This window comes from Pygocentrus nattereri, chromosome 30 (assembly GCF_015220715.1).
Source record: "Pygocentrus nattereri isolate fPygNat1 chromosome 30, fPygNat1.pri, whole genome shotgun sequence".
Taxonomy (NCBI): Eukaryota; Metazoa; Chordata; class Actinopteri; order Characiformes; family Serrasalmidae; genus Pygocentrus; species Pygocentrus nattereri.
Window position 1 is genome coordinate 18,669,644 of NC_051240.1, and position 23,828 is coordinate 18,693,471.

At 42.4% G+C, this 23,828-nt stretch overlaps 1 protein-coding gene across 4 annotated transcripts in view; it reads left to right on the forward strand.

Annotated features, from left to right (window-relative positions):
- The first annotated feature begins 1,848 nt into the window (after positions 1 to 1,848).
- fmnl2b (formin-like 2b) overlaps positions 1,849 to 23,828 on the forward strand; it is a 43,663-nt gene continuing 21,683 nt past the window's right edge. For 3 of the 4 annotated variants that reach the window (XM_017724110.2, XM_017724109.2, XM_037536483.1), the window contains exons 1-10: positions 1,849 to 2,534; positions 10,407 to 10,490; positions 12,744 to 12,824; positions 15,072 to 15,148; positions 15,264 to 15,347; positions 17,351 to 17,500; positions 18,075 to 18,183; positions 21,097 to 21,173; positions 21,649 to 21,742; positions 23,756 to 23,828. The exon at positions 23,756 to 23,828 is cut by the window's right edge and continues 2 nt beyond it. In XM_017724110.2, coding sequence (XP_017579599.1) covers positions 2,418 to 2,534; positions 10,407 to 10,490; positions 12,744 to 12,824; positions 15,072 to 15,148; positions 15,264 to 15,347; positions 17,351 to 17,500; positions 18,075 to 18,183; positions 21,097 to 21,173; positions 21,649 to 21,742; positions 23,756 to 23,828 — 946 coding nt within the window. In that variant the 5' untranslated portion in view covers positions 1,849 to 2,417. The remainder of the gene's footprint in view (positions 2,535 to 10,406; positions 10,491 to 12,743; positions 12,825 to 15,071; positions 15,149 to 15,263; positions 15,348 to 17,350; positions 17,501 to 18,074; positions 18,184 to 21,096; positions 21,174 to 21,648; positions 21,743 to 23,755) is intronic. The other variant, XM_037536484.1, reaches the window with a different exon arrangement.

A 23,828-nucleotide genomic window follows, 5' to 3' on the forward strand; every position in this document is an offset into this window, starting at 1 on the left:
AGAGCTACAGCCTCACACGATGCCCAGCTTCTGAATGGAGCTTATGGAGTATGAACGTTATGAAGAACATGACCAAGTGCGTTTTGGAACCATTGGTGGTCCCAAGGAGCTCAAGAGACACTTATCCACTTCAAAATGAAGACGACTGATGAAGCATCTTCAAGATACCAGCTGCCTTAATCTACTTCTACACAATGTAATTACTTAACTGACTGAGTGGGGGTCCCTAACAATTTGCCACTGTCATTGTTTTCATTGTGTTACTTTCTGCCGATATCATTGCTTTTGATTTTTAATGACATAATTCCATGTTCCTCATATTTTTTACTGGCTTTTTACCACAAATGACATGAACTGGTGTCCAAATAGTTGTTATAATCCTTCTTTACGTGTCTTGAGTTTATGTGAACGATAAACTGACTGAATCCCTAGTCATAAGACAGAAAATCCAGGTTTAGATTCTGGACGTTTAAAGCTTGCTGGCTGCTTTGAGAGACACCATGGAGTAAATCCACCCTTAGTGGTTTTCCTGCTCTGACACACCCACTTCAGCTCAGGAAATGGTTGTTAGTTAGCCTAGCTGAGGGCTGACTCAGCTTTATTAAACTTGGGAATTCCAGCACTAAAGCTGGGAACCACTTACTTAAGTAGCTGAAAACCTTCACAGACACATGATTGGTGCTATATTTTCCCTGAAATGTGCTACAAGCAATGTGCTAAGTTGGATCAAAAGCCTGCGCTCATACCTGCTGCCCAGACAGCGAACATATATTGGTCCCCCGGCTTGATAAAGTCGCACCACGTCGGCTATTTGCCACTGCTGGTCCACCCTCGGATTACCTAGATTACTGTCCTGCATATAAGCTCTAACTCGTTTTTAATCTCCTCAAACAGATTTTGAATTCACAGAGCTTTTCATTTTAGAAAAACAAACTGAGACAAATATTACAAAGAACTAAGAGTGTCACGACTGGCCCCTCCCAGTCCTCCATGTGCTTTTGTTTTGGTCTTGTCCATGTGATTCCTTGCTTTGTTTCTTCCCGGTCCTGCCCCCTTGTTTCCAGGACTGTCTAGACCCTGATTCTGGATTTGCCCTTAATAAATCTCACTTCCCTCAGCGTATGCGTCCGCTTCATCTTCGCGCCCCGGCGTTACAAAGAGAAAGAAAATAATGAGGCCTGATATGAAACGATTTTATAGAAAATGTTTCTGCTGACGCTGTTAAAATTATTTTACTGATTAAAATGACTCACCAAACTAATTTGCAATGTAGAACTAAAGAAAGCTGGTAAAGTGAATTGGACTTTGAGTAGAGAATGAGCGATAAGTGGAACTTTGTCTATTAGGCGTAGGTGTTAGTCTCGTCTTCAGGCTGCAAAAAAATAAATAAATAAATAAATAAATAGAACGAAGACGTCGTTTTCTATCACCCAGTTTTGTTACTACACTGAGATATCGATTCTAACAGGACTGCTATTACTGAGGGAGCTCCGGTAATACCTTTACCGAAGGTAAATCACTTCGAAATTATATTAAAAAAAAAAAAAAAAAAAAACCTACAGACATGACAGATTCATACCGGATTAGTTCAAACTAGATTAAAACTAATCCAGCTCAAAAAGGGCTAAAAGACCATGCCTTGGAAATCTCAGTCTGCAGGCCTGTAGCAGCAACCCTATAGAAACAAAGCAGGCTCGCCTGGCTCCTTCCGAACTGCATTTACCGGCATGCAACGGAACAAAACATTGCCCCCCCATCACCCCCCCCATCATCACCACCACCACCCCACCCCTCCCCCGGCTCAGCTTTTTGGCACGCCCCAGCAGGGGCTCGATGCTCAAAGCCTTCATTGTGTCTGACTGAATGGTTTGGTGAGTGTGTGGTGAGCGTGTGTATGTGTGTGTGTGTGTGTGTGAGTGTGTGTGTGTGGGAGAGAGAGAGGGGGGGGTGGTAGGGCAGTGTGCGTACGGCCGAGCCTCCGTCTGTTCTCCACACACACAGATACAGATACAGACACAGGCGCACACCGCGGATTAACTAGCCAGCTCGCTCGCCGCGCACCACAACGAGTGCGCGAGCCATGCCCGTCCTCGAGCCGCTCACGAGCGCGGAGCCGTTAGCCGAGCTGCTGGAGACGTACAAAGCGGCGTCCCTCCCACGCTGACTGGACCGGACCGGACCGGACTGGAGACTGAAGAGAGATGCTCTAACGCGCTGCAGCGGCGGAGGAGACTCGGGAGACTCGACGACGACCCGACGCCGCGGATTAAAGATGTAGGCTCGCTCATTGTGGCCGCGCTGGTTTTATCTGTAAGGGCTCGAGCTCGTCATATCGTTCCCACCTCATCCGCTCCCTCACAGAGATACATATACAGACGATAAAAGCGGCGAGCGAGACAGCAACAAAACAAGAAGCCATGGGGAATGCGGAGAGCATGGATGCCCAGCTCACGGACTTCAGGGCGAGGAGCAAACCCCCCAAGCTGCCCATGCCGGACCCGGCCGAGCTGGAGGAGAGGTTCTCCATCGCTCTGGTAATGTCCGACAGTGGTACCCGAGGCGTCTTGTATTAGAAGGGGAAGATAGAAAATGGCAGGGGTCGTGCTTTTGTAGGTGGCGGATCGCCTGCTTGCACGCGCACGCGCGCGCGCACACAGGTCCATTGTGTGGAGGCTGCTGGGCGCCCTCGCTTTGAAGCCTTGCGCCTGGACGGTCGCAGCTAATCAGCTACAAGCGGGCTACTTTACTGCGTATTATGGCCCCTCGGCGCCTCACGCTGGCAGGGATGCACCGCCACTTCGCCTGTAACGGTTTATTTATTTATTTATTTATTTCTGCGATGGGTAAAATGCGAGACCCCCATATTATAATCCAGGGTCTTAGCGTCGCCTAGGCCACTCTGCTCGCTCGCCTTGGAGGTCTTTTGTTTTTAGACTCTCCGCTTTGACGTGCAGCCACGGGTTTGGGAAGAGCAGCAGTTGCAGCAGTTTTGCTCGTTGATCAGCCACTCCAGCGGATTCAGGCAGCTCCCCCGTCTGTCCTTCCTGGTGTGCATGGGGCAGAAATGAAGTAAAGGCTCCATATTATGAAAACATGAATTTGCCCTCACTTAAAACAATTCCCAAAAATGGTCATTCGCTCCAAATATGGAAACCAAACCGCAAAAACACTCACGTTTTTGTGATGTCACAAAAACCAAAGCATTTACAAACATAAAACATGCATCACAATAGTTACTTTACAGCCTGGATAGGCAGTTTTGGGCCGATTCTGGCTTTCCTATATGAGTGTTGGTTGACCGAGGGGTAGATGTTAGGCTTGCAGGCCAGAACGGGGCCAGATCTTGGACAGCTTCATACTGTTTTTCCTTCTTTCTACATTTCTGGGGCAATTCTGGTGTGAATATCGTGGACCAACGGTGTAGTCGGGCCAGATTGGAACCAGAATATGGGCCACATCCTTTAGTTCTGCTCACTTTACAGTGTGTGGGCCAGATCTGGGCTGAGGACCCAGCCTTATACTGGGCCAGAACAAACCATGGATGTGGCCCACAAGTGAGCCGGGCAGGTTTTGCTAACTGGGAGGAGAGGGCAAAAACGTTCTTACCTTTCAATGTAAGTTAATGGAAAAAGTTTTTGTTCCAAGTATGTTTGGAGCATTTCTATTGGTCCAATCATCATTAAAGGACGGCTGCTGAGCTCAAACCATGCCGAAAAGTAAAAATCGCAAAAAAATTCGAATACGTGTTTTTCATTGGACAGTGACGAAATGACAGGACTGCCTTTTGAAGTACAGGGCAGCCAATTAGAAGACATCTCGTTTACATATATCAGTCTTAAAGGCAAAGTAACAAGAATAAGTCCGTTTTATTCTAAGGCATGAAGACGTGAAAAATGGTCCTGTAAAAATGAAGCATGACTGTTTCAGTAGATAAAATGTTATAAAGACAAAAACCTAAATACAAGAAAATGTCGATTATGGTCCCTTTAATGATGCTTTGGTCCTGTTGGGTTTGGATGAGCTCTGGAACCTTCTCAGCTTGGCTTGGGTTGATGTAGGGAAGGGTCTGTTTGTTTTCTCAATGCTGTGAATGACTAAGGAAGTTTGGATGGTCAGTGAGCTTCTGTCCTCACGAAAAGTTTGAAAGGGTTCCTACAGCTCCCCTGATTAATGTGTGGCTACTGATCTCTGTAATCCGATTGACAGCATTCGAGAATCGCTGGGGTTTTTGTGTTGGTGCAGAGCAGAATAAGAGCCGTGTTCCGAGGCGAGAAGATCAGATCAGGGATCAGATGAACGCTGACGTTTTTTTTTTTTTTTTTTTTATAAAAATGCAAAAATCACTGCAACTACTTTGTTTGTGTGCATGTGTGTGGATGCGAGGAGAGGGGAGATGGAGAAAATGGAGGGAATGCAAATCGTTCTTTGCCGCCTCGTTTTCGCCGATTTGCATCACAAATTCTGACCCAGTAGGACTGACTGCACAGTCTGGGACTCCGAGTCTCTCCCTCTCAGATTCTGAAGCACCGTTTCTCCGTTTTGCAGATTAATCATGCACGGATCTGAAAGGCTGCCTATCAGACTAAATACATCTGTGGCTACATTTGGAGCCTACATGTGACTCCTCCTTAGTTGAGCATGCTTGTGGCAAAGCAAAGCACCGTCTGTTGTAGGTGGAGGTTTTCATGCTACATTACATTCGCTTTCTGTCAAGGCAAAATTGTGTGACTCCCACACATAAGCTGACTTTACCATGTCCAGTTTGATCGTTAGTCATGGTAGATGAAGGGGCCACCTGATCTATGTTCAGCTCCAGAAACTAACGTGACCAAATACAGAAACTAGTTGAAGTGGACACGTCTATATAAAACGATGGTGTGCTTCGTCCCTCCTCTATGAGGGGCCGTTCACACGTGATATTAACACGCATCCTGGGTGATCCGATTGCAAGTGAACAGCTGTAAGAACAGGTGTGAACAACACTATTCAAATACAGCAAAAAGCTCCATCCAGACAGTCCATGTCAGTCACATTTTAAGACACATAGGGCTGTGTTCACATTGCCAGGTTGAATTGGTACGAAGCTTTTTTGGCTTTGCCTTTAATGGTTTCAGAGTTCTGTGTACACACAGATCAGATTTTTTAAAATCAGATCTGCGCCACTTTGTTTACACTGCAGGTAAAAGAGGCCCAAATCCAGCCTTTTTCTTCATAAGTGGGCTATATTTACATTAGTAGGCTGGAGTAGCACAAATGTCTAATGTGACACAGATCTGATGTTTGTAAACTCAAATCTGACCTATTTGGATCAGATCTGAGCCAATTTGGCTGTGTTCACACTGCAAGTAAAAGTGCCTCAAATCCAGTATTTTTCTATATATGTGCCACATGTTGGTCTTATGTGTAACAGTATGAACAGCCGAAAACGTATTTGGGCTACATTCACGTTACCAGGCTAAAGTGGAAAAATCCAAATTTTTTGCCTTAGTCTGACACAGATATGATGTGTTTAAACCTGTGTGGACACACAAAACTGATTTCATCAAATCCGGTCTGAGCCACTTCGGCAGCGTTCACATTACAGGCCTCACTGCTCAAACCGCTCGGATCTGATCTCAGAACCCATCTGATCTCTCCTATCTCACATGTCATGATGGTTCACTTGTTTAGCTAAGTGGCTCAAATCTGTCATTAATATGAACGACCCAGTGGCCTGAAATGACCACATCATAATCAGTAACGTCACAGGAATAAATCACATGCGTCATGGAACAGCAAACAAACTAGCCAGCAGAACAAGCATTCGTCACTGTTGGAGTGACATGAAGGCAAAAAGGGTGAGGTGTTGCTTTTCCACCATTTACTTTCACCAACTACAACCACAGATCTGATGTTACGGCAAAAAATCGGGTTTGTGCCACTTAAGCCTGGTAATGTGAATGCAGCTTTACATATGTTGTCCTGAATCAGATGCATATTCACCTGATTCGTAGCCACGTGACCTTAATAAGAACCTTTGTGTTTTTTCCGTCACGCATGCATTATCATTTAGCGTTACCATGGCAGCAGTACGCAACCTGAAGGTACTGCCAGTAAGTGGTGCAAAAGTATTTGACCCTTTTTCTCCTTCGTCTTGCTCTAATAACGAACACCTGAGAGCTGTTCAGAGCAAATTAGCTTTGTGACGAAAGCTTATTTTGCTGGTTAGTTTGTTGACACATGTACGACCAAAAAAATTGGGACACTGTGCAAAATGTTAATAAAAATAGAATGCAATGATATGCAAATCATGTAAAGCATATTTTTAAAGAAAATACTACAAAGACAACATATCAGATGTTGAAACTGGGAAATTGTATTGTTTTTTGAAAAATATTTGCCCGTTTTGAATTTAATGCCAACAACACATTCCAGAAAAAAGTTGGGACAGGGGCCTGTTTACCGCAGTGTTTCATCACCTCTTCTTTAAACAACACATTGCATGTAGGTCTCTGGGAACTGAATAAACATTGCTGTAATTCTTACTTATCACAGGATTTCAGCTGCTCAACAGTTTGTAGGCTCATTTGTCATATCAGTGGTGACAGGTCTGGACTGCAGGCAGGTCAGTTTAGCACCCAGACTCTTTTAATATAGAGCAATGTTGTTGTAATACATGCAGAATGTGGTTTGACATTGTCTTGCTGAAATAATCAAGGCCTTCCCTGAAAAAGACGTCATCTGGATGGCAGCATATTTTGCCAAAACCTGTATATATCATTTGGCATTAATGGTGCCTTCACAGATGTGCACGTCATGAATACTGGCTTTTGAACTGTGCACTGATAGTAAGCTGAGTGGTCTTTAGCCCTGTGGACACAGTGTCTATGATTTCCAAATATAATTTTAACTGTTGATTCGTTGAACCACAGGACACTTTTCCACTTCTCGTCAGTCCACTTTAAATGAGCTTGGGCCCAGAGAAGGTGACAGCATTTCTGGATTCTGTTCATATTTTGTTTCTTCTTTGAGTTTTAGAGTTTTAATTAGCATTTGTGGATGCGTCGACGAACTCTTTTCACAGTCAGTGGTTCTCTGAAGTGTTTCTGAGGCCATGCCAGTGATTTCCACTACGGGATCATGAGTCATACTGGTTTTTGGCCTTGTGCCTTGCATACAGGTATTTCTCTAGATTCTCTGAATCTTTTAATGATATTGTACTGTAGATTATGAATTGATCGTGCAGTCTTTCACACAGTGGTGAACCCCTCCTCATGCTTCTTCATACCCAGTCATGTGACTGACCTGTTGCCAATTAACCATCAGGTGTTTTAGTAGCATTACTCAACTTTACCAGTAACTTGTTGCCCCAGTACCAACTTTTTTGGAACGTGTTTTTGGCATCAAATTAAAAATGAGCATATATTACTAAAACATCATTTTTTTCTCAGTTTGAACATTTGATATGTTGTCTTTGTACTATTTTCAGTGAAATATAGGCTTTAAATGATTTGCACATCATATCATTTTGTTTTTATTTACATTTTGCACAGCATCCCAACTTTTTTGGAATTGGGATTGTAGTTAATTTGTGGGACATTATTGGTTAAGACAGGTTGTTTTAGGATACAAGTTTGTTCACATTAATGACCGATTTAAATTACATGCCAACATGAACGTGAGATACATATCTCATATGTGGCAACATGATTTCTGTCTGAGCCGAGATTATAATTAAGTTGGCTTTACGTCACTAAATGAATGTTAATCATTATTTAACATGGACAGGAACAGACCCTTAATGGCAAGGTCATCGCACTGCTATGGTTGGTATGGTCTCCTGGTGGACAAGTGAGACGAGCGTCGGCAGTGTACACAAATAAACGCTGCGCTTTTAATGAGAGAATCAAACTAACACCTATTCAAAATCAAGTTTACTTCAAGAATATGTTGAAAAAAGAGAGAAACAAGAGAGTCAAAGGAGCCTGACATGCATGAAGTCTGTTTATCTGGTATGTATTGCTGGTTTGGCACAGAGTTTGTGCATCTTTGCTAGAATTCTTTTTCACAGCAAGTAAATGAAAGAAATGAAAATAAGCCTCATTTCTCTGTTTGGAAAAGCACAAAGAAATCACAAGTTGCACTCTTCTCTGTAATCTTTTAGTGTTATTAGTTTCAATTTATTGTCTGCAAGTTTAACCCCCTAAATGACCAGTGCCCACTGCTGGGCCCAAAGCTTTACTACTGACTTCTATAACCTAAGAATAAGTCTTGCTTTGCATTGCAGTCTGTGTATAATACTGAATAATAAGTATGTTGTAAGTCCAGGATTTTAAGGGGTAAGGCATGTCAAACTGGGGACCTTCTGGGCCAGAGTGCTGCGGAGATTGGTGCTCATCTTCATCCAACACTCACTGAAGGCCTTGCTAATTAGTTAATAAGCTGCATCAAATGTGTTTAGTGAGGCGGTGTGCTGAAATCTGCATTGAGTTGGCCCACAAGGACTGGAGCCTGACGCATGAGTTAAAGTATCAGCTCACACACATTGAACTTCAATGTAATGAGTCTGTTAATGTTAAGGATGTTTGGTTTGGAGACTGTGGCTCTGTCTAAAAGACAGGAGGCTGAGCTGGAGGTGGCGGAGATGAAGATGCTGAGATCTTCGTTGGGAGTGACCAGGCTGGACAAGATTAGAAATGAGCAGATCAGAGGGACAGTGATGGTGGAGCAGTTTGGAGATAAAGCCAGAGAAGCCAGGTTGAGATGGTTTGGACATGTGTTGAGGAGGAATAGTGGATATATTGGGAAAAGAATGTTGGAGATGGAGCTGCCGGGTAGAAGGAGAAGAGGTAGACCTCAGAGAAGGTTTATGGATGTAGTGAAGGTGGACATGGAGATGGTTGGTGTGAAAGTAGAGGAGGCAGTGGATAGGGCAAGATGGAGGCAGATGATCCGCTGTGAAGAAGAATGTTTTGCGCAGATTTGCGCAGTGAATCGAACCTTGGCCACTTTTACCCGCAGTTTGAGTGGATAGGCATGGATGCATATCTGATTCTTGGCCGTGCAACCTTAATGAGGAGATTCCGATTGGAATGTGTTCTTTTCACTGTGAATGCACGTCATCATTCTGTGTTCGTGGTATGACAGAAGCTGCTGATTTGAAATTTCTGTTAGTAAAGCTGCGAGAGCATTAAAGCATTTGGCCTTTTTGTCTAATGATGAGAGCCATTGATCTTTGCAATGAAGGCTTGTGTTGCTACCAGGAGATTTTCTCGAAAGAGGCCCGGAATATTCTGCTGTATCTCCCCTTAGAATGAAGCAATCTGAACCCAAAAATACTGTAATCACATGCATTAAATGCGATGCTGGAAGTGATCTCCGTTTTCTGCTAGACACATTAAGGGGTACGGAAGTCTGCACCCAGAATTTGCAATCGCTCCGACGCAGAGGCATCCCAGCTTATTTGAAGCTCCATATACTGAGGAGCTCATGGCACATTGCTTCGTTCAGATGGCTTCACCCTAGGGAGAATTATCATGGAATATTCTGGGCCGCTTTTGAGTGAATCTCCCTGTAGTTTGTTCGTTTGTTGTAATTCGTGGCGCATGCAGATCATTCACTTCACGTTACTGATGAGGATGTGTGGTTCATTCACACTAAAAACCGATATGGATAAGTTGTAAACGTGTCTTAAGGTTAAAAGATCAGATCTGAGCAAAGAAAATCAGGCCTGTCAGGTATTCAGTACCCATCTAGACTAAAGTGCTGTTCAAGCTGGACTAGATTTACTAATAGGGGTTGTGTGACTACGTGACTACGCTCTTAACACTAAAGGTTTCTCAGTGGTTCTTGACTTGGACCAAAGGTTCTAACAAACAATTCTGAGTCAGGAAAGGCTTGATAGTTCGCTGATTAGTCGGCAAACACTTTAGTGTGCAATGCAGGTGGGTTCTCTAGGACCACTGGGCCTCATTCAGCGATATCGTCCTAGGGTTTTTCCTAAATTTGTTCGTGAGAAAAGTCTTATGAAGACGTCAGACTCATGACGTGTTCTTAAACCCCAGAACCGTTCTCACCTTTATGCTTTTCAGTGTGTGTAGATTCTGTTCATGCCTAAGAAATCATCATACCATTAAGAGGTTCCTTAGGGAACCAAGAGGAGCCCTAAATGGTTTTTCTATGGTATCTCTTTTCTGGCACCGTTATTTTTAAGATTGTGTTACTGAGTCAGCTCCAGTTTCATCGACTTGTAAACACTGCACACATTGCCGAGTTATACTGGATTAAAATCATATGTCTCTCTGAGTAAAATCCATCTGAAAAGCTCATCCAGCTCTAATAGGCTAAGAGGAGTTTTTCTATGTGCTCTATGAATAGACGGATTATAACAAAAAGAACTGATGGATGACAATCTGCGTGTCTCTTAGAACTCCATGAACCTTCCGCCAGACAAGGTGAGGATTCTGCGGCAGTACGACAACGAGAAGAAGTGGGAGCTGATCTGTGACCAGGTGAGTGAGTGAGGCTGCAAAGCATCTCTGTAGAGTCACTAACTGCTGTCACTCAAGCTTGTTGGAAATGCTGTGTCATGCACAGCTCTGAAGTATAAGGAGCTTGAGATTCTTAACCACTTACAGTCTAAAGAATCATCATTACCTCACGTTAGTAGATAATTCATTGTAGGAACTGGATAATGAGATTAATAACAGAAACCTGCAGGTTAAGGGGCTTAGAGTTACTGCTAGATTGAAAGAATACAGCAGAGTTTACAACATCTGAGACCTGCTGGAAGGATGTAATCATCAGATATTATCAAATGGTTGGTATAGTGTAGTGGATAACATCCGTGCTGTAGACTAGGGTTCAATCCCCCACCTGGACAAGCACCCTATACTATATCAATGAGTCCATGGGCAAGACTCCTAACACTACTCTCGCCTACCTGAGTAGAATGATCCAATTGTAAGTCGCTCTGGATGAGAGAGCCTGCCAAATGCTGTAAATGCTTTGTCTATGCTATGTGTAGTAATTGTATCATCCAGTAATTCTCCTGTGCAGTGAAGAATGGGTTTTCCTTTGGAGTCTTGGTTCCTCTTGGTGTTCCTCCTCATGTTCTTGGGGATTGATTCTGCCTCTGTTGCCCAAACTTCTCATTAGGGTTCTGGATTTCTGTAAAGCTGCTTTAGGACAGTGTCTATTCAGACTATTTAATTGAATAGAAACAGTACTGAACTTTTGTGAAGACCACATTTCACAATCAAAACTAGGCATCTGGTTGCTTCCTGTCAGAGGACAGAGAGTGGGAAGGGGTTATGTTATGCAATCACCCGCCCTCAATTAACTAGGCCTTAAATTAATTTATTATAGATTATGGGGGTTTGCGTGGGGAGTTCCAGATTTGTAAATTATTTAGGCTATAAATTATAGTTTTATTAAAATTATAAAAATTTTAGGGGGGCATTGCAGGCATTTGGAAAATGGTTTATTGGAGAACTTTAACTGTCTGAGGAAAAACAAGCTGTGTGGTTTATAATTAGACCTCAAAATACTTTTGATTTGACCATGAGACCAAGTTTGAGCCACAGAAGTTTCATCTGAAAGAGAAAAACTGTCAAAAATTTTGACCAAAAATATCAAAGATTAAAGAGGCCTACACTCAGTGTCAAAAATCTAAGCTTATAACAAATTTAATGGTACCGAAAGTACAGCTCATCTGCTGCTGCACAGTTTGTGTTGGTCATCCTCTAGTCCTCCATCTGTCATCACAGGACGCTGTTGGCTGGATATTTTTGATTGGTGGACTTTTCTCAGTCCAGCAGCGACACTGAGGTGTTTAAAAACTCCAGCAGCACTGCTGTGTCTGATCTGCTCACACCAGCGCAACACACACCAACACACCACCACCACGTCAGTGTTACTGCAGTGCTGAGAATGACCCACCACCCAAATAGTACCTGCTCTGTGAGGGTCCATGGGGGTCCTGCCCACTGAAGAACAGGGTAACAGAGTATCAGAGAAACAGATGGACTACAGTCTGTAACTGTAGATCTACAGAGTGCAGCTATACAGTAAGTGGAGCTGATAAAGTGGACAGTGAGTGGAGAAACAAGGAGGTGGTCAGAACGTTATGCCTGACCGGTGTAAGAAACATTGATTAAAATGCATTTTGCTCCAGCGCCAGCCAGTACAGGTGTGTGCATCTGGTTTGCACAGTAGCGGAGTAACATTGGCCGTGTTTCAGTGTTTATGTTCCTCTGTAATACTCATAGCAGCTGTAATAACTGTGTAATGGGTATCACTATGAGGCTTTTTATTGCCCTCCCCCCCTTCAGATCACACACTGATTTCAACTCCCACTATTGAGTAAACATAGATTCCTTATTAATACACACCCGCAGCATCCACCATGCCATGTCTCCATGGTTACACTGACGTAGGCCAGGCAGAGCATGGCTGATTTTGGTGGATGTGTCTGGTGAGGTGACTGAGCGAATGAGGTATGAATAATGAATGATGATGTTTCTCTCCAGAAGCGTGCAGGGTAGGAGTGGGAGTTCAGAGGTGATGGGGTGGGATTGGTGCTTTTTGCAGCACTTTTGGCTCAGTGATGTAGCAGGACAGGAGGCGGGTCAGTGGGGGTTCATTAATTTTGCAGAGGTGCCAGTGATTTCTTTCATTTAGGTTGGGCTTTGCATTCAGCGCCCTACATTTGTATCATGAGAAGTGCACTGAAATCATCTCTGTGTGTATTTGATTATGAACAGGAGCGTTTCCAGGTGAAGAACCCTCCCCACACATACATCCAAAAGCTGAGAGGATTTCTTGACCCCGCTGTCACAAGAAAGGTATGTTTCGATTCTTGTTCTAACTCTAATACACCATAAAAAAGAGGTTCCAACGTTCCAGCGTCTGAATTGATGATGAGAACCATCTCCATGCTTTGATAAGTGACACAGAGAAGAAGTTAACCTTTTGAAGTCAAGCGTTATTGTTGATGTTTTTGGGTATTTATATGTAGTTTCACATTTGCAGAGTTACATAATGAATAACATTTGCATTTTGTTTATGGTCAGTATCAACAGTTGAATACTTTTACATCAAATTCAATGAGAAAATATCTCCTCTGCTTACGAATGTAGGTACAGTGTGAATTTAATGTTTACAGTCTGGTGGTTGGTTAGTGTAGTGGGTAACACCTCTGCCTTCTACACTGTAGCCTGGGATTCAATCCCCCGCCTGGGCAAGCACCCTGCACTATATCAATAAGAGTCCTTGGGCAAGACTCCTAACACCACCTTCGCCTTCCTGTGTAAAATGATCAAATTGTAAGTCGCTCTGGATAAGAGCGTCTGCTAAATGTAAATGTTCACAATCTGCTTAAACCACAATTTGTCTGCTTGTTTCATTGAGCATCTAAGAAGTGGGCCTAATTCATGTAACGTGACACCATGGCATTGTTATTGCATTTAAATGTACGCATTTGGCAGATGCTTCTAATTAAAAGTCTGAATAAGAGCGTCTGCCAAATTTAGACTTTTGATCATGTTAAAGAGCAAGGCAATGTAGCATTAGAAGTCTTGCCCAAGGACTCTGTGTGCTATTGTGTGGTATGTTTGCCTGCCCAGGGAATTGAGCCCCACACACTGCAAAAAATGGCATCTATCTAAGGAGCATGTCTAATATTTCCTCATTTTATTTGATTAATAAATCATTTGATTAATAAAATAATATTTTAAGATGAAGGTTCTGTGTAGGTACATTTTTCATTTCTCAAGGTACAAACGATATAAATGTACAGCAGTGGTTTTAAGGTCTGGTTGTGAACCTTAAATAAGTCTTTCCAGGTGAAAAGTTCGTATTTGTACCTTTTTTAAAACCCAGTGTTTTGAAACAGGACAATAAAATGAAAAGCCTGGAGGCGAGGCAGGGTGTGTGGAGTCAGTACAGCTTAAAAAACATCATTATGGTTCAGTTATGTTCCCTGACTAAAGGTACTGAGATGGACCTTTGAGGGTCCCACCTCAGTGACAAGAGGGGCACTGCCCCAGTGCAGTTTAGTACCTTTATTTCTGAGAGTGTACTGGCAGATCATTTTACTTATTTTTAAAAATATGCCAGGAAAAAGAGATTTGCACAGTTATCATAGCTGTGTGGAAGTTTGTAGTGATACATTAGTTGTATGAATTTCAAGAGACCTGCATATTGGTATATTGGGGCAGTCGTGGGCTGGAGGTTAGGAAACTGGCCCTGTGACTAGAAGGTTGCTGGTTCGTCCCCAAGAGCTGACAGTACATGACTGATGTGTCCTTGAGCAAGACACCTAACCCCCAGCTGCTCCCCAGGCACTGCAGATAGGGCTGCCCACCGCTCCGGGCAAGTGTGCTCGCTGCCCCCTAGTGTGTGTGCTCACTAGTGTGTAAGGTGTTTCACTTAAATGCGGAGGTGAAATTTCCCTGTTGTGGGACTAATAAGGTTCACTTAATCTTATCCTCTGTATGCAGCCTATATACTCTGGCACACAGGCTGCCAAGAAGCAACTGTATGGTGCAGTTCTCAGAAAAAGAAAAATGTCTCCTGCATTATTCAGTTCATTTAGAACATGGAAGTAATGGAAGCGAGACCCCTTCATTCTTCCTGTCGCAGATAGAAACGAGCACCCCACAGCTTCATGGAATAGCACGGGTGAAAAATGTGATCTACACGACTTTCCCCTTGCCTCAGGTGGTGCTGACCAGCCAAAGCATATCTGATTTCCTAATAGACAAAAAATGAAAACATGGCATAGGTAAAAATAAAACAGCAGTAGCCTGAATTTAAGGTTACACAAGTTTGAGAAGTGTCTGATCATTTTGAATGATGCACACTGAAAGTTATAAGCTGCTATTTCTTGTTGACTTCATTATCCTCGTAGCTCTAGTGCAAAGCTGAAGAAGTTCAGGCATCAAACATGTCTTGGCTGGCTTAATTTAGCCCAAGTAGAAAATGAGTAAATTTGATTTCAGAAGTGTTTCTGAGCAGAGGTGTTTGAGTGGTGTGTTACAGGTGCTTTTCCTATGCTGGGTTTCTGAAATATTGAGCCTTTTTTCCTACAGAAATTCAGAAGGAGAGTTCAGGAATCCACTCAAGTGCTCCGCGAGCTGGAAATTTCACTCCGAACTAATCATATTGGGTGAGTGGCAGGTTCAGTGCAGTCATCTGAATTGACATATCAGAGCTGCAAAGACTGATTCAGACATTCAGGCTTTCACGGTGGCTTGTGTAGAGTGATTTTATTGTGCTCTCAGGTGGGTGAGAGAGTTTCTGAATGAAGAGAACCAAGGGTTGGACGTGCTAGTGGAGTACCTGTCCTTCGCACAGTATGCTGTTACGTAAGTAGAGTGGCTACCTCCCTCCCTCCCTCCCTCCCTCCCTCCCATCCTTGTTGCACTCTTCCTTTCTTTGCTTCAGCTAATTCCGTGAAGAAGAAGATAAGCCTGTCACAATTACTAGAAAATCGCCTGATCACGAATGTGGCTGTTATTTTAACCAGTTGTTACTTTCACAGTTATTTGTTTACTTTGCAGTCAACAGTATAATTTCATCCATTGAGTTGAGAAAACAAAAAAAGGTAAAAAAACCCATTTATTGAGACCCATGGTGTGTCAACAGACGTCTGACTGGTGCTATAATACCTTGAAAGGTCAGTAGAGGTCCTGCAGGACCCACCACAATATCTTGTATCATATTTTGGGTCATTTTCAGCATCACACGCTGGAGTGGGGAGTTAAGCATCCTAGTGTAGGTGGCAGCGAAACAATACATGTGAGGAGAAATCATGCAAATTAATGAATAGCCAAAGTAAAATATGTATCACTTAATAATCGGCACATGTAAACAATATCTAACAGCAGAACAACAAGCTCCCAAGTGGCATAACCCTCGAAACACAAGTTCGATCCCTGGTGATGCTACAGCCATCCGTGGCTGGGAGGCCAAGAGAGCGCAGTTGAGCTCGCTCTCTCTGGGTGGGTAGGCTGGACCCCCATTTCTTCCCCCATCACTCAGCACAGGTGTCTGTTAGCTGATGTGAAGGAACTGGTGGTTGGCGCTTTTTTCCTCCAAGTGCGCTTGCCTGTCCAATGACGTTGCATTATTGGCTGTTCGAAAAGATGCAGTGGCTCTTCAGAGGTCTCAGAGGAAGCCTGTGTATGAATAGAACAAATGCATGAATAGAAATAATAAATTAAAGAATTCTAAATTGAAGTTCTAAACAAGTAGAATAGAAGCCACCAATCGCATGAACAATCACTTGAATTGCATGAATTACATCAGAAACAGCAGAGCTATTAGAAAGTCAGGCGGCCGCGGTTGTGGAAAGTTCTCTTAATGAAGGTGAATACACAGCATTAAAGGTGGTTATAGGCAGGTCTGACCTGCAGCAGTCATTTTTAGTCTTGACAAATGCAGATGAAAATCAGTTTTTACACTGTACCATTCGCTCACCAGTCCATACAGTCCGTATAAGGAAACTGAACCACAGAGTCTTCTGTCAGTTCAGTTTCTCGGATGCCATGAAGACCAGTCATAAGGACTGTTTCAGCTCAGACTCCTTTTAAATGAGGCTGAATGCAAGGTAGACAGTCAAAGCAGAGCTCATATGCATGTAACAGAACAGCCTGTTTTAATGGTAAGGGAAGAAGAGAGGGTAAAACATGGTAATGTACATTGAATTATGACTGTTTTGGTATGTAAAACCACATACCTGTGAACCTGAGAGGTGAAAATAAAACACAAGACAATTTTAGGATGTAGATTCTTTTAAGAAAGCAAAGTTAAAAGAAGAAAAATTAATTCTTTGTGCATTTTACAAAGTCTGGTATGCTGCAGGTAAGACTAAATTCACTAAATTACCTTTTTTTTTTACTGTTGATATACAAACATTTATAAAACCTATATAAAAACATTTTATTTTTACTATGTTTTGATGTTCATGAATGTGCTTGTTCCCTTAAAATCCCCGGCTTATTACAGGCTTATTAAATACTAAGTCTTATTATTTAGTAATTAAGTGGACCACAGTGCAAACTGTCTGAGCTATTCTTAGGTTACAGACGTGTGTAATAACAGTGTGGGCCAGCTGGTGGGTCCTGGCCATTTAAGGGGGTGATTGAGTTTTGAACTTCATTGAGATGCATATTTAATACTGTTGCACCTTCTCAGATCTCTCTCCTTTTCATACTTCGGCACTCTGAGTCCTCAAACTGCAACAAATAAAGGTGCCATAAAATCGGGTGCTACCATCTGATAAACGTGGGGACCCTGATAAGTGTTTTGAATCTTGTGCAGATTTGTAGACGTTTTATATATACTTCTATATCTTTCTCTACCTCAGCTTTGATGGTGATGTAGCAGAGGGTGCAAGTGGTGAGGCATCTGTGGAGACTCCCTGGAGCAGATCTATAGAAGATCTCCATGGTGACAGCAATCTGCCCTCACCGGTCAGCAGCAGCAGCATTCCACGCTCCACACGCCACTCCTTACGGTAAATAGACCAGTGAGACAAACAAACGTACTCAAAATCATACAGAACTGTATTAATCATAGCCAGATGGGTAGCGCGTTATACAGTGGTAATGACTGGGTAGTAATATGGTAATACTATGGTAATAAATAAGGGTAAACAGGTTGTATAAAGATATCTGTGGTGCGATATAAGTTGCTCTTTTCGACACAAATATTACTGTATTATTGCATTTCTAGTTCTGTTCAATGTAATCTGGGCAGATCTACTGGGTCATATCACTTGTTGGTTGGTGGGCCTGCATGTAAAAGCAGCTTTCGATGCAGCTACACTCATCATGTTGTCAGATGAAGTCACATTAATAGCTTACTATTTGGTAGCAGTTAGAAAATTAACATTTCTTTAACCAGGATAAGTTTTTTCTATTATTTAGCAAAGGTATTACCGACTGTCTGCCTCAACAATTACTGACATTTTATTTATGGATAAGTACAAGTTGTTCTCTTTCTATTACCCAGTGTTATTACCCACTAATTACAGCTATGTAAAGAACTACCGCTGCAGTCTCTAAAGTCATCCTGTGATGTTTTCTCAGGTCCAACACCCTCCCCAGCCGCAGGACCCTGAAAAACTCCCGTTTAGTGTGTAAGAAGGATGATGTGCATGTCTGCATCATGTGTCTCAGAGCCATCATGAACTACCAGGTATATGGATTAAGAGCTTGTTTCGTGAAGGCTGGGTAGAGTACAGAAAACTCTAGAAATTTGTTTACTGTAATTTTATCTGCTGTTAAAGCACTAAGTTTACTCAGTTTGTATCATGGCACAATACATCTATGCATCTGTTAGTGCATCGGTACATTTTCTCTGCTTTATTGCTTATTTTTTATTTATTTTTTTGTACTTACTAGAGGTGCACCAAAGCTTTGGCCACTGAAAATTTTGGGGTCAAAAACTGAAAATATTCCATATTCGCACGAGATAAAAGGCTTAACATTTGGACAGGAAAAAGGAGATTGAATAGGCCTATAAAAAGGGTCAGCATCTAAGATTTACAGGTAATAAAAATGAGAAACAGTGATTAAAACCACTGTTGATTCCTTTGTACTGATCAGGGCAGGCACAGTTAAACAGTTTGAGCTGTCAGAATTGTTGGCCCATACCAGATATCACTAATAGTCTGGACCCAGAGGCCGTCCTATTCGGACCTGGACCGATAACCGATAAACTATGAAGAATTATTTAATTTCGAAATGGTGGTCCTATTTTAATCAGCGTAATTCTTCTAGCCCTTACGGTAGCTTTAGCGGTCTGGGAGACTCACAGACCAATCACATGTGTTGTAAATATCACACGTGACGCTACTCAACCAATCAGATCTGTGCATTATGATAAGCTCTGAGACTGGAGAGAGCGACGCCACACGGGAGGGACGAGGCGAGAAACAGCAGTCAGAGAAGAAAGTGAGTCAGAGGGAAGTTATTTCACATGACGTGATCTAATAACAGAAAACATAGAATACAAGTTGTTGAAATATCACTGAATTGTACTTTATTTGATTTGACATTCAGTTTTGACTGTATAAGATGCTGATCTAACTACTAGGCTACTTCAGTCCTCAGTTTACAGTATATGGCGCTGAGTCAAGATGCAAGTTAGACATTATGATGTTCCAGACGTTTGCTTGAGGATATTTCTCTAATAAGACCACAGGCCTATAGGAAACTTTTAAAAGGGGCATCAGACAAGAGATTTATAATATCTGTTCATGTGACGTAACAAGAGGGAACTATCTCCCCTACATGTCTGGCGCCACTTTAAAAATGTGACGTCCACTCTGTGTAGAATATAAGAACAGAAGCAAAAAGGAAAGTCTAACTGGTACCAGATGCCATTAAAAAAAAAATATATATATATATATATATATAAATGCAAATATAAATATAAAATATGGCATAAAACACAAGAAAAAAATCTCAAATTACAACACCAATGTGCAAAGTATAACTAAACAATATCAGAATTCATTGCCCTGGATGACCAACCGTTATCTGTTGAGAACAAGGATTTCATGGCACTTAGTGTAGCCAAGTAATGTTATCATTTTAGTTAGTTTTTATCAGTTTTAAGCCCAATGTGTCCTGAATTTTTGTTTCTGTTTCGACAATCAATTTCCATTTTGGTGCATCAGGAGTATTTACTGTGTGTTTCGTTTATTGTGTAATACACACACAGTTTCTTCTCACCTTGCAATGTGATTGGCTGAGAGACACTGGATGTGTGCCAGTATCTCCTGGTCATAGCACTCTCTTCTCTTCAGGTATCACTCTGCCTTTTTCACCTGGAACATAGCAACAGCAACCATCTGTTAAAAACTATAACAGTAGCACTCCAAGCAACAGCGGTGAAACCAGATCAGTTGTGTTGTAATTAACAGGGCTGTAATGGCAGAGCTGGTTTTTGAAATGTCACATTGTGCTGATGTTCCGCCTTCGATCCTGTGGTCAAGCCTTCCACCCTCTGTCAAAGCACAATTAAACTAGCCAAAAGTGGGTGAGGAGAAGCCGTATGAAAAGTGAGCCGTATGACCCTTTCCCAGATTTTTATAAGCACGTTGCTAGTTTGCTGGAGGTTTCAGCTCGTAGCGCTGCGTTTCTGCCATGAGTTACTGATGTGGCTATTAAATGTGGTGCGCACAATAAGTGTAGATAGTTTTCCCAAGCCTTTAGCTGGTAACTTTGTGTATGTTTTGTCTGAAGAGCGGATGTTTCCAGCGTAGACACCCTAAAGGTTTTACGTTGCAACACCATTCAGTAGCCTTCATATCGCTGCTGTCGGAGCAAAACCTCGTATCTCTATTTTTGTTGTTCTTTAGTTTTTGACATAGTTTAAAAAAGACCTGCTGTCCCTTATATTTTGAGTAAATTTCATGATAAACGGACCAAAAGAAACAACCCAAAATTACTTGGAAAACATTGTGGTTCCACATTAAAAGTAAGTTTTTTTTTCCTTCTTCTGTAAAGTTACCATTTTGGAGATACAAGGTTTTGTTCCGACTGCAGTGATATGGTGCAGCACTAGGTTGGAACCACTTGTCTTGTGCCATAACTGTCCCAAAATATAATGATAAAAATCAACAATTGATCAAATTGGTGGTATAATCACAATATATTGTCAATCTGCCCCCCCGCCCCCCCCACCCCCGTTCAGATGACATGTTGTGTTGCTTTACTATAATAAAAAAGGACACATTCTGTAGAGAGAATGCAGTCCTCTCATTTTAAATTACAGCTACTGTTTATTTGCTGAATGTAACGTGTTTGGGGGTGGAGGTGAGGCGGTGGGGGGGGGGGGGTCACTGCACGTGGTATGTTTTATTTTTTCCAATACATTAAACTCTTGTTCCTGTAGGTGATGTGTACTTCTTTTCAACAAAACATGTCATTTGACTGGGCTTAGTCAACTGTCTGCACGGGACTGGGTATTTGGCTTTTCACTCAGCAGCTGGCTGTGATGGGGAATAACGATAGCGCTTCACCTGGCTTGAGGAACTGTTTTTAACAACTTACATTCACCCCTTTCTGTTCTCGCTCTTTCTCACGCTCTCTTGGCATATAGTACGGCTTCAACATGGTAATGTCACATCCACATGCTGTGAATGAAATTGCCCTGAGCCTCAACAACAAAAATCCAAGGTAACCCCGACTCTGCACACACACCCCTCTGCTCTCACTGTCTCTGTGTCTATTAGCATGTGACAGAACTCCGCCTTTGTCTCGCAAATTGACTCTCATCTCGGTGATTGATTCACACTCAGCTGATAAGTGCAGCTCGTATCAATTGGAGCTTTCAGCTGAGCTTTTAGCTTTCACAATCAGAAAGTCAAAGCCTTCACCCATGGGCTCTCCTTATAATGCATTGAATGGACGATTGTTGTTAAGGCCACTGATTAAGCTGATGGGTGATGGCTTCTCATAACCTGAATCAGCTCACTGAGCCATTGAGGTGAAATACCTGTGGTGGCTCCCAATGCACGCATCCCTAATGAGTAAGTTTCACTGTGGGCAGAACAACGACACTCTGAAGTATCGTCCATAAACCAGCAGGCTTATTTATCTGCTGGCCTGGTCAAGCTAAATTCAAATGTCTCTGGTTTGTGTCTGGATGCAGGACCAAAGCTCTGGTGCTAGAGTTGCTGGCTGCTGTGTGTCTGGTGAGAGGAGGGCATGAGATCATCCTAGCTGCCTTCGATCATTTCAAAGAGGTACGTGGCCCTTGCTCTCTCTTTTTAGTTTTAAAAGGAATGTGTTATTCATAAAAATCTAATTTTACACATTGCTGTTTAACGTTTAGTTCTGCTACACAGTTTTACGTTTGCTTATTTAGTTACAGGGCTAGTGTAGCTAAACGGTAATGAAAACTTAGAACCACTTGTATGACTTAGGCCCTACGAAATGGAACAACCCTAAAAAAAATATTACTTGGGCTACTAGCGCTGCTCTGTAAGCGACCGGGTCCGACTTCAGTGACAGCAGAGGAAGGTAAAGTTCGGCTCCTCACTGCTGGGCTTTAATAACATTTAGGGCATCATACGCCTTCAAAGGTTTTAGATTTAGGCTATCGAAATGTTCCACATAGAGGTTTTATTTACCTGTGAAATGGTAGGACATTTTGATAAGGTAGCACAATTTGTCAGAACACCACCGTAGCTTGTTGGAGGGATTAGGTACCTTGCTAGTAAAAGGTTGGACCCCCTTTTTCCTTCAGAACTGCCTTAATTCTTCGTGGCAGACTTTCAACAAGGTGTTGGAAATGTTCCTCAGAGATTCTGGTTGGTTATTTGAGTTCCTGTTGCCTTTCTATCATCTGGAACCAGTCTGCCCGTTCTCCTCTGACCTCTCACATCAACAAGGCATTTTCGTCCACACAACTGACCGCTCACTGGATATTTCCTCTTTTTCGGACCGTTCTCTGTAAACCCTAGAGATGGTTGAGCGTGAAAATCCCAGCAGATCAGCAGTTTCTGAAATACTCAGACCAGCCCGTCTGGCACCAACAACCACGCCACGTTCAAAGTCCCTTAAATCCCCTTTCTTCCCCGTTCTGATGCTCGGCCTGCACTTCAGCAAGTTGTCTTGACCACCTCTACATGCCTGAATGCAGTGAGCTGCGGCCGTGTGATTGGCTGATTAGCTGTTTGTGTTAACAAGCAATTGAACAATTGCAATTGAATGTGGCCGGTGAGTGTAAAAGCCTTAACAAACGTGGAAGATATTACGTCTACAAGATCTCGCGTGCTGTATGTGTGCTCGGCAAACACACGTTATTATGGCTCAAAGTTTATTTCCAATCTGATCTTGTGTTTATATATAAAGTGAATGTGTTTCTGGCTGAAATGAGTGAGAGAGGGATTTTCTAACACAGCTTAGTTATTTGTTTATGCCTGTTCGTGTTTCTTGAATTGATTAAAACACAAGTTTGTCGCTCAAATTAAATAAAATTCTGAGCCTTTTGATAGATCACATTATATAATCTATCAAATAGACTGCCCCACGACTGTGGGCTGGAGGTTAGGGATCGATCTGGCCCTGTGACCAGAAGGTTGCCAGTTCGATCCCCAGGGCTGACAGTCCATGACTGAGGTGTCCTTGAGCAAGACACCTAACCCCCAACTGCCCACTGCTCCGGGCAAGTGTGCTCACTGCTCCCTAGTGTGTGTGTTCACTAGTGTGTATGTGGTGTTTCACTTCACGGACGGGTTAAATGCGGAGGTGGAACCAAAAAGGTGGGATCAAAAAAGTATCACTTAACTTATAAATGCAGCAACATTGAGAAATCTTGTAATTAATGGAGAAGAGCAGATTAAATGACCAGAAATGGACACTTTTTGCATCTGACTTAAAGACTTAATTAGGGGGAAGTATTACGTGTTAGCTGCATCAGCCTTACAGCACCAAAACTAATTAAGCTTCAGACACCAAGTATTTCTTGACTGATCATGTTCATTGAAGGTAATGGGAAAATTGTGTAAATTAGATTTTTTGTCCAGTAATAATGGTTTTTATTTAGATCTGCTTTTGCCGTCTTAGCCACACATTTTTTCCAGGGTGACGCTTCTGTTACGCACTGCTATTGTAATCTAAATACTAAATACTCAACCTTAGAAGGTAGTTACAAGCTTGTAAAGAGGTCTGTTTGCTATTTACTGATGTCCAAATGTCTTGTTTCAAATAATTAGGCTCATTTGTGGTCTGTTTCTCTTTCCTTTCTCACCCAGGTCTGCTCAGAGACCCAGAGGTTCGAGAAACTAATGGAATACTTTAAAAACGAGGACAACAATATTGATTTCA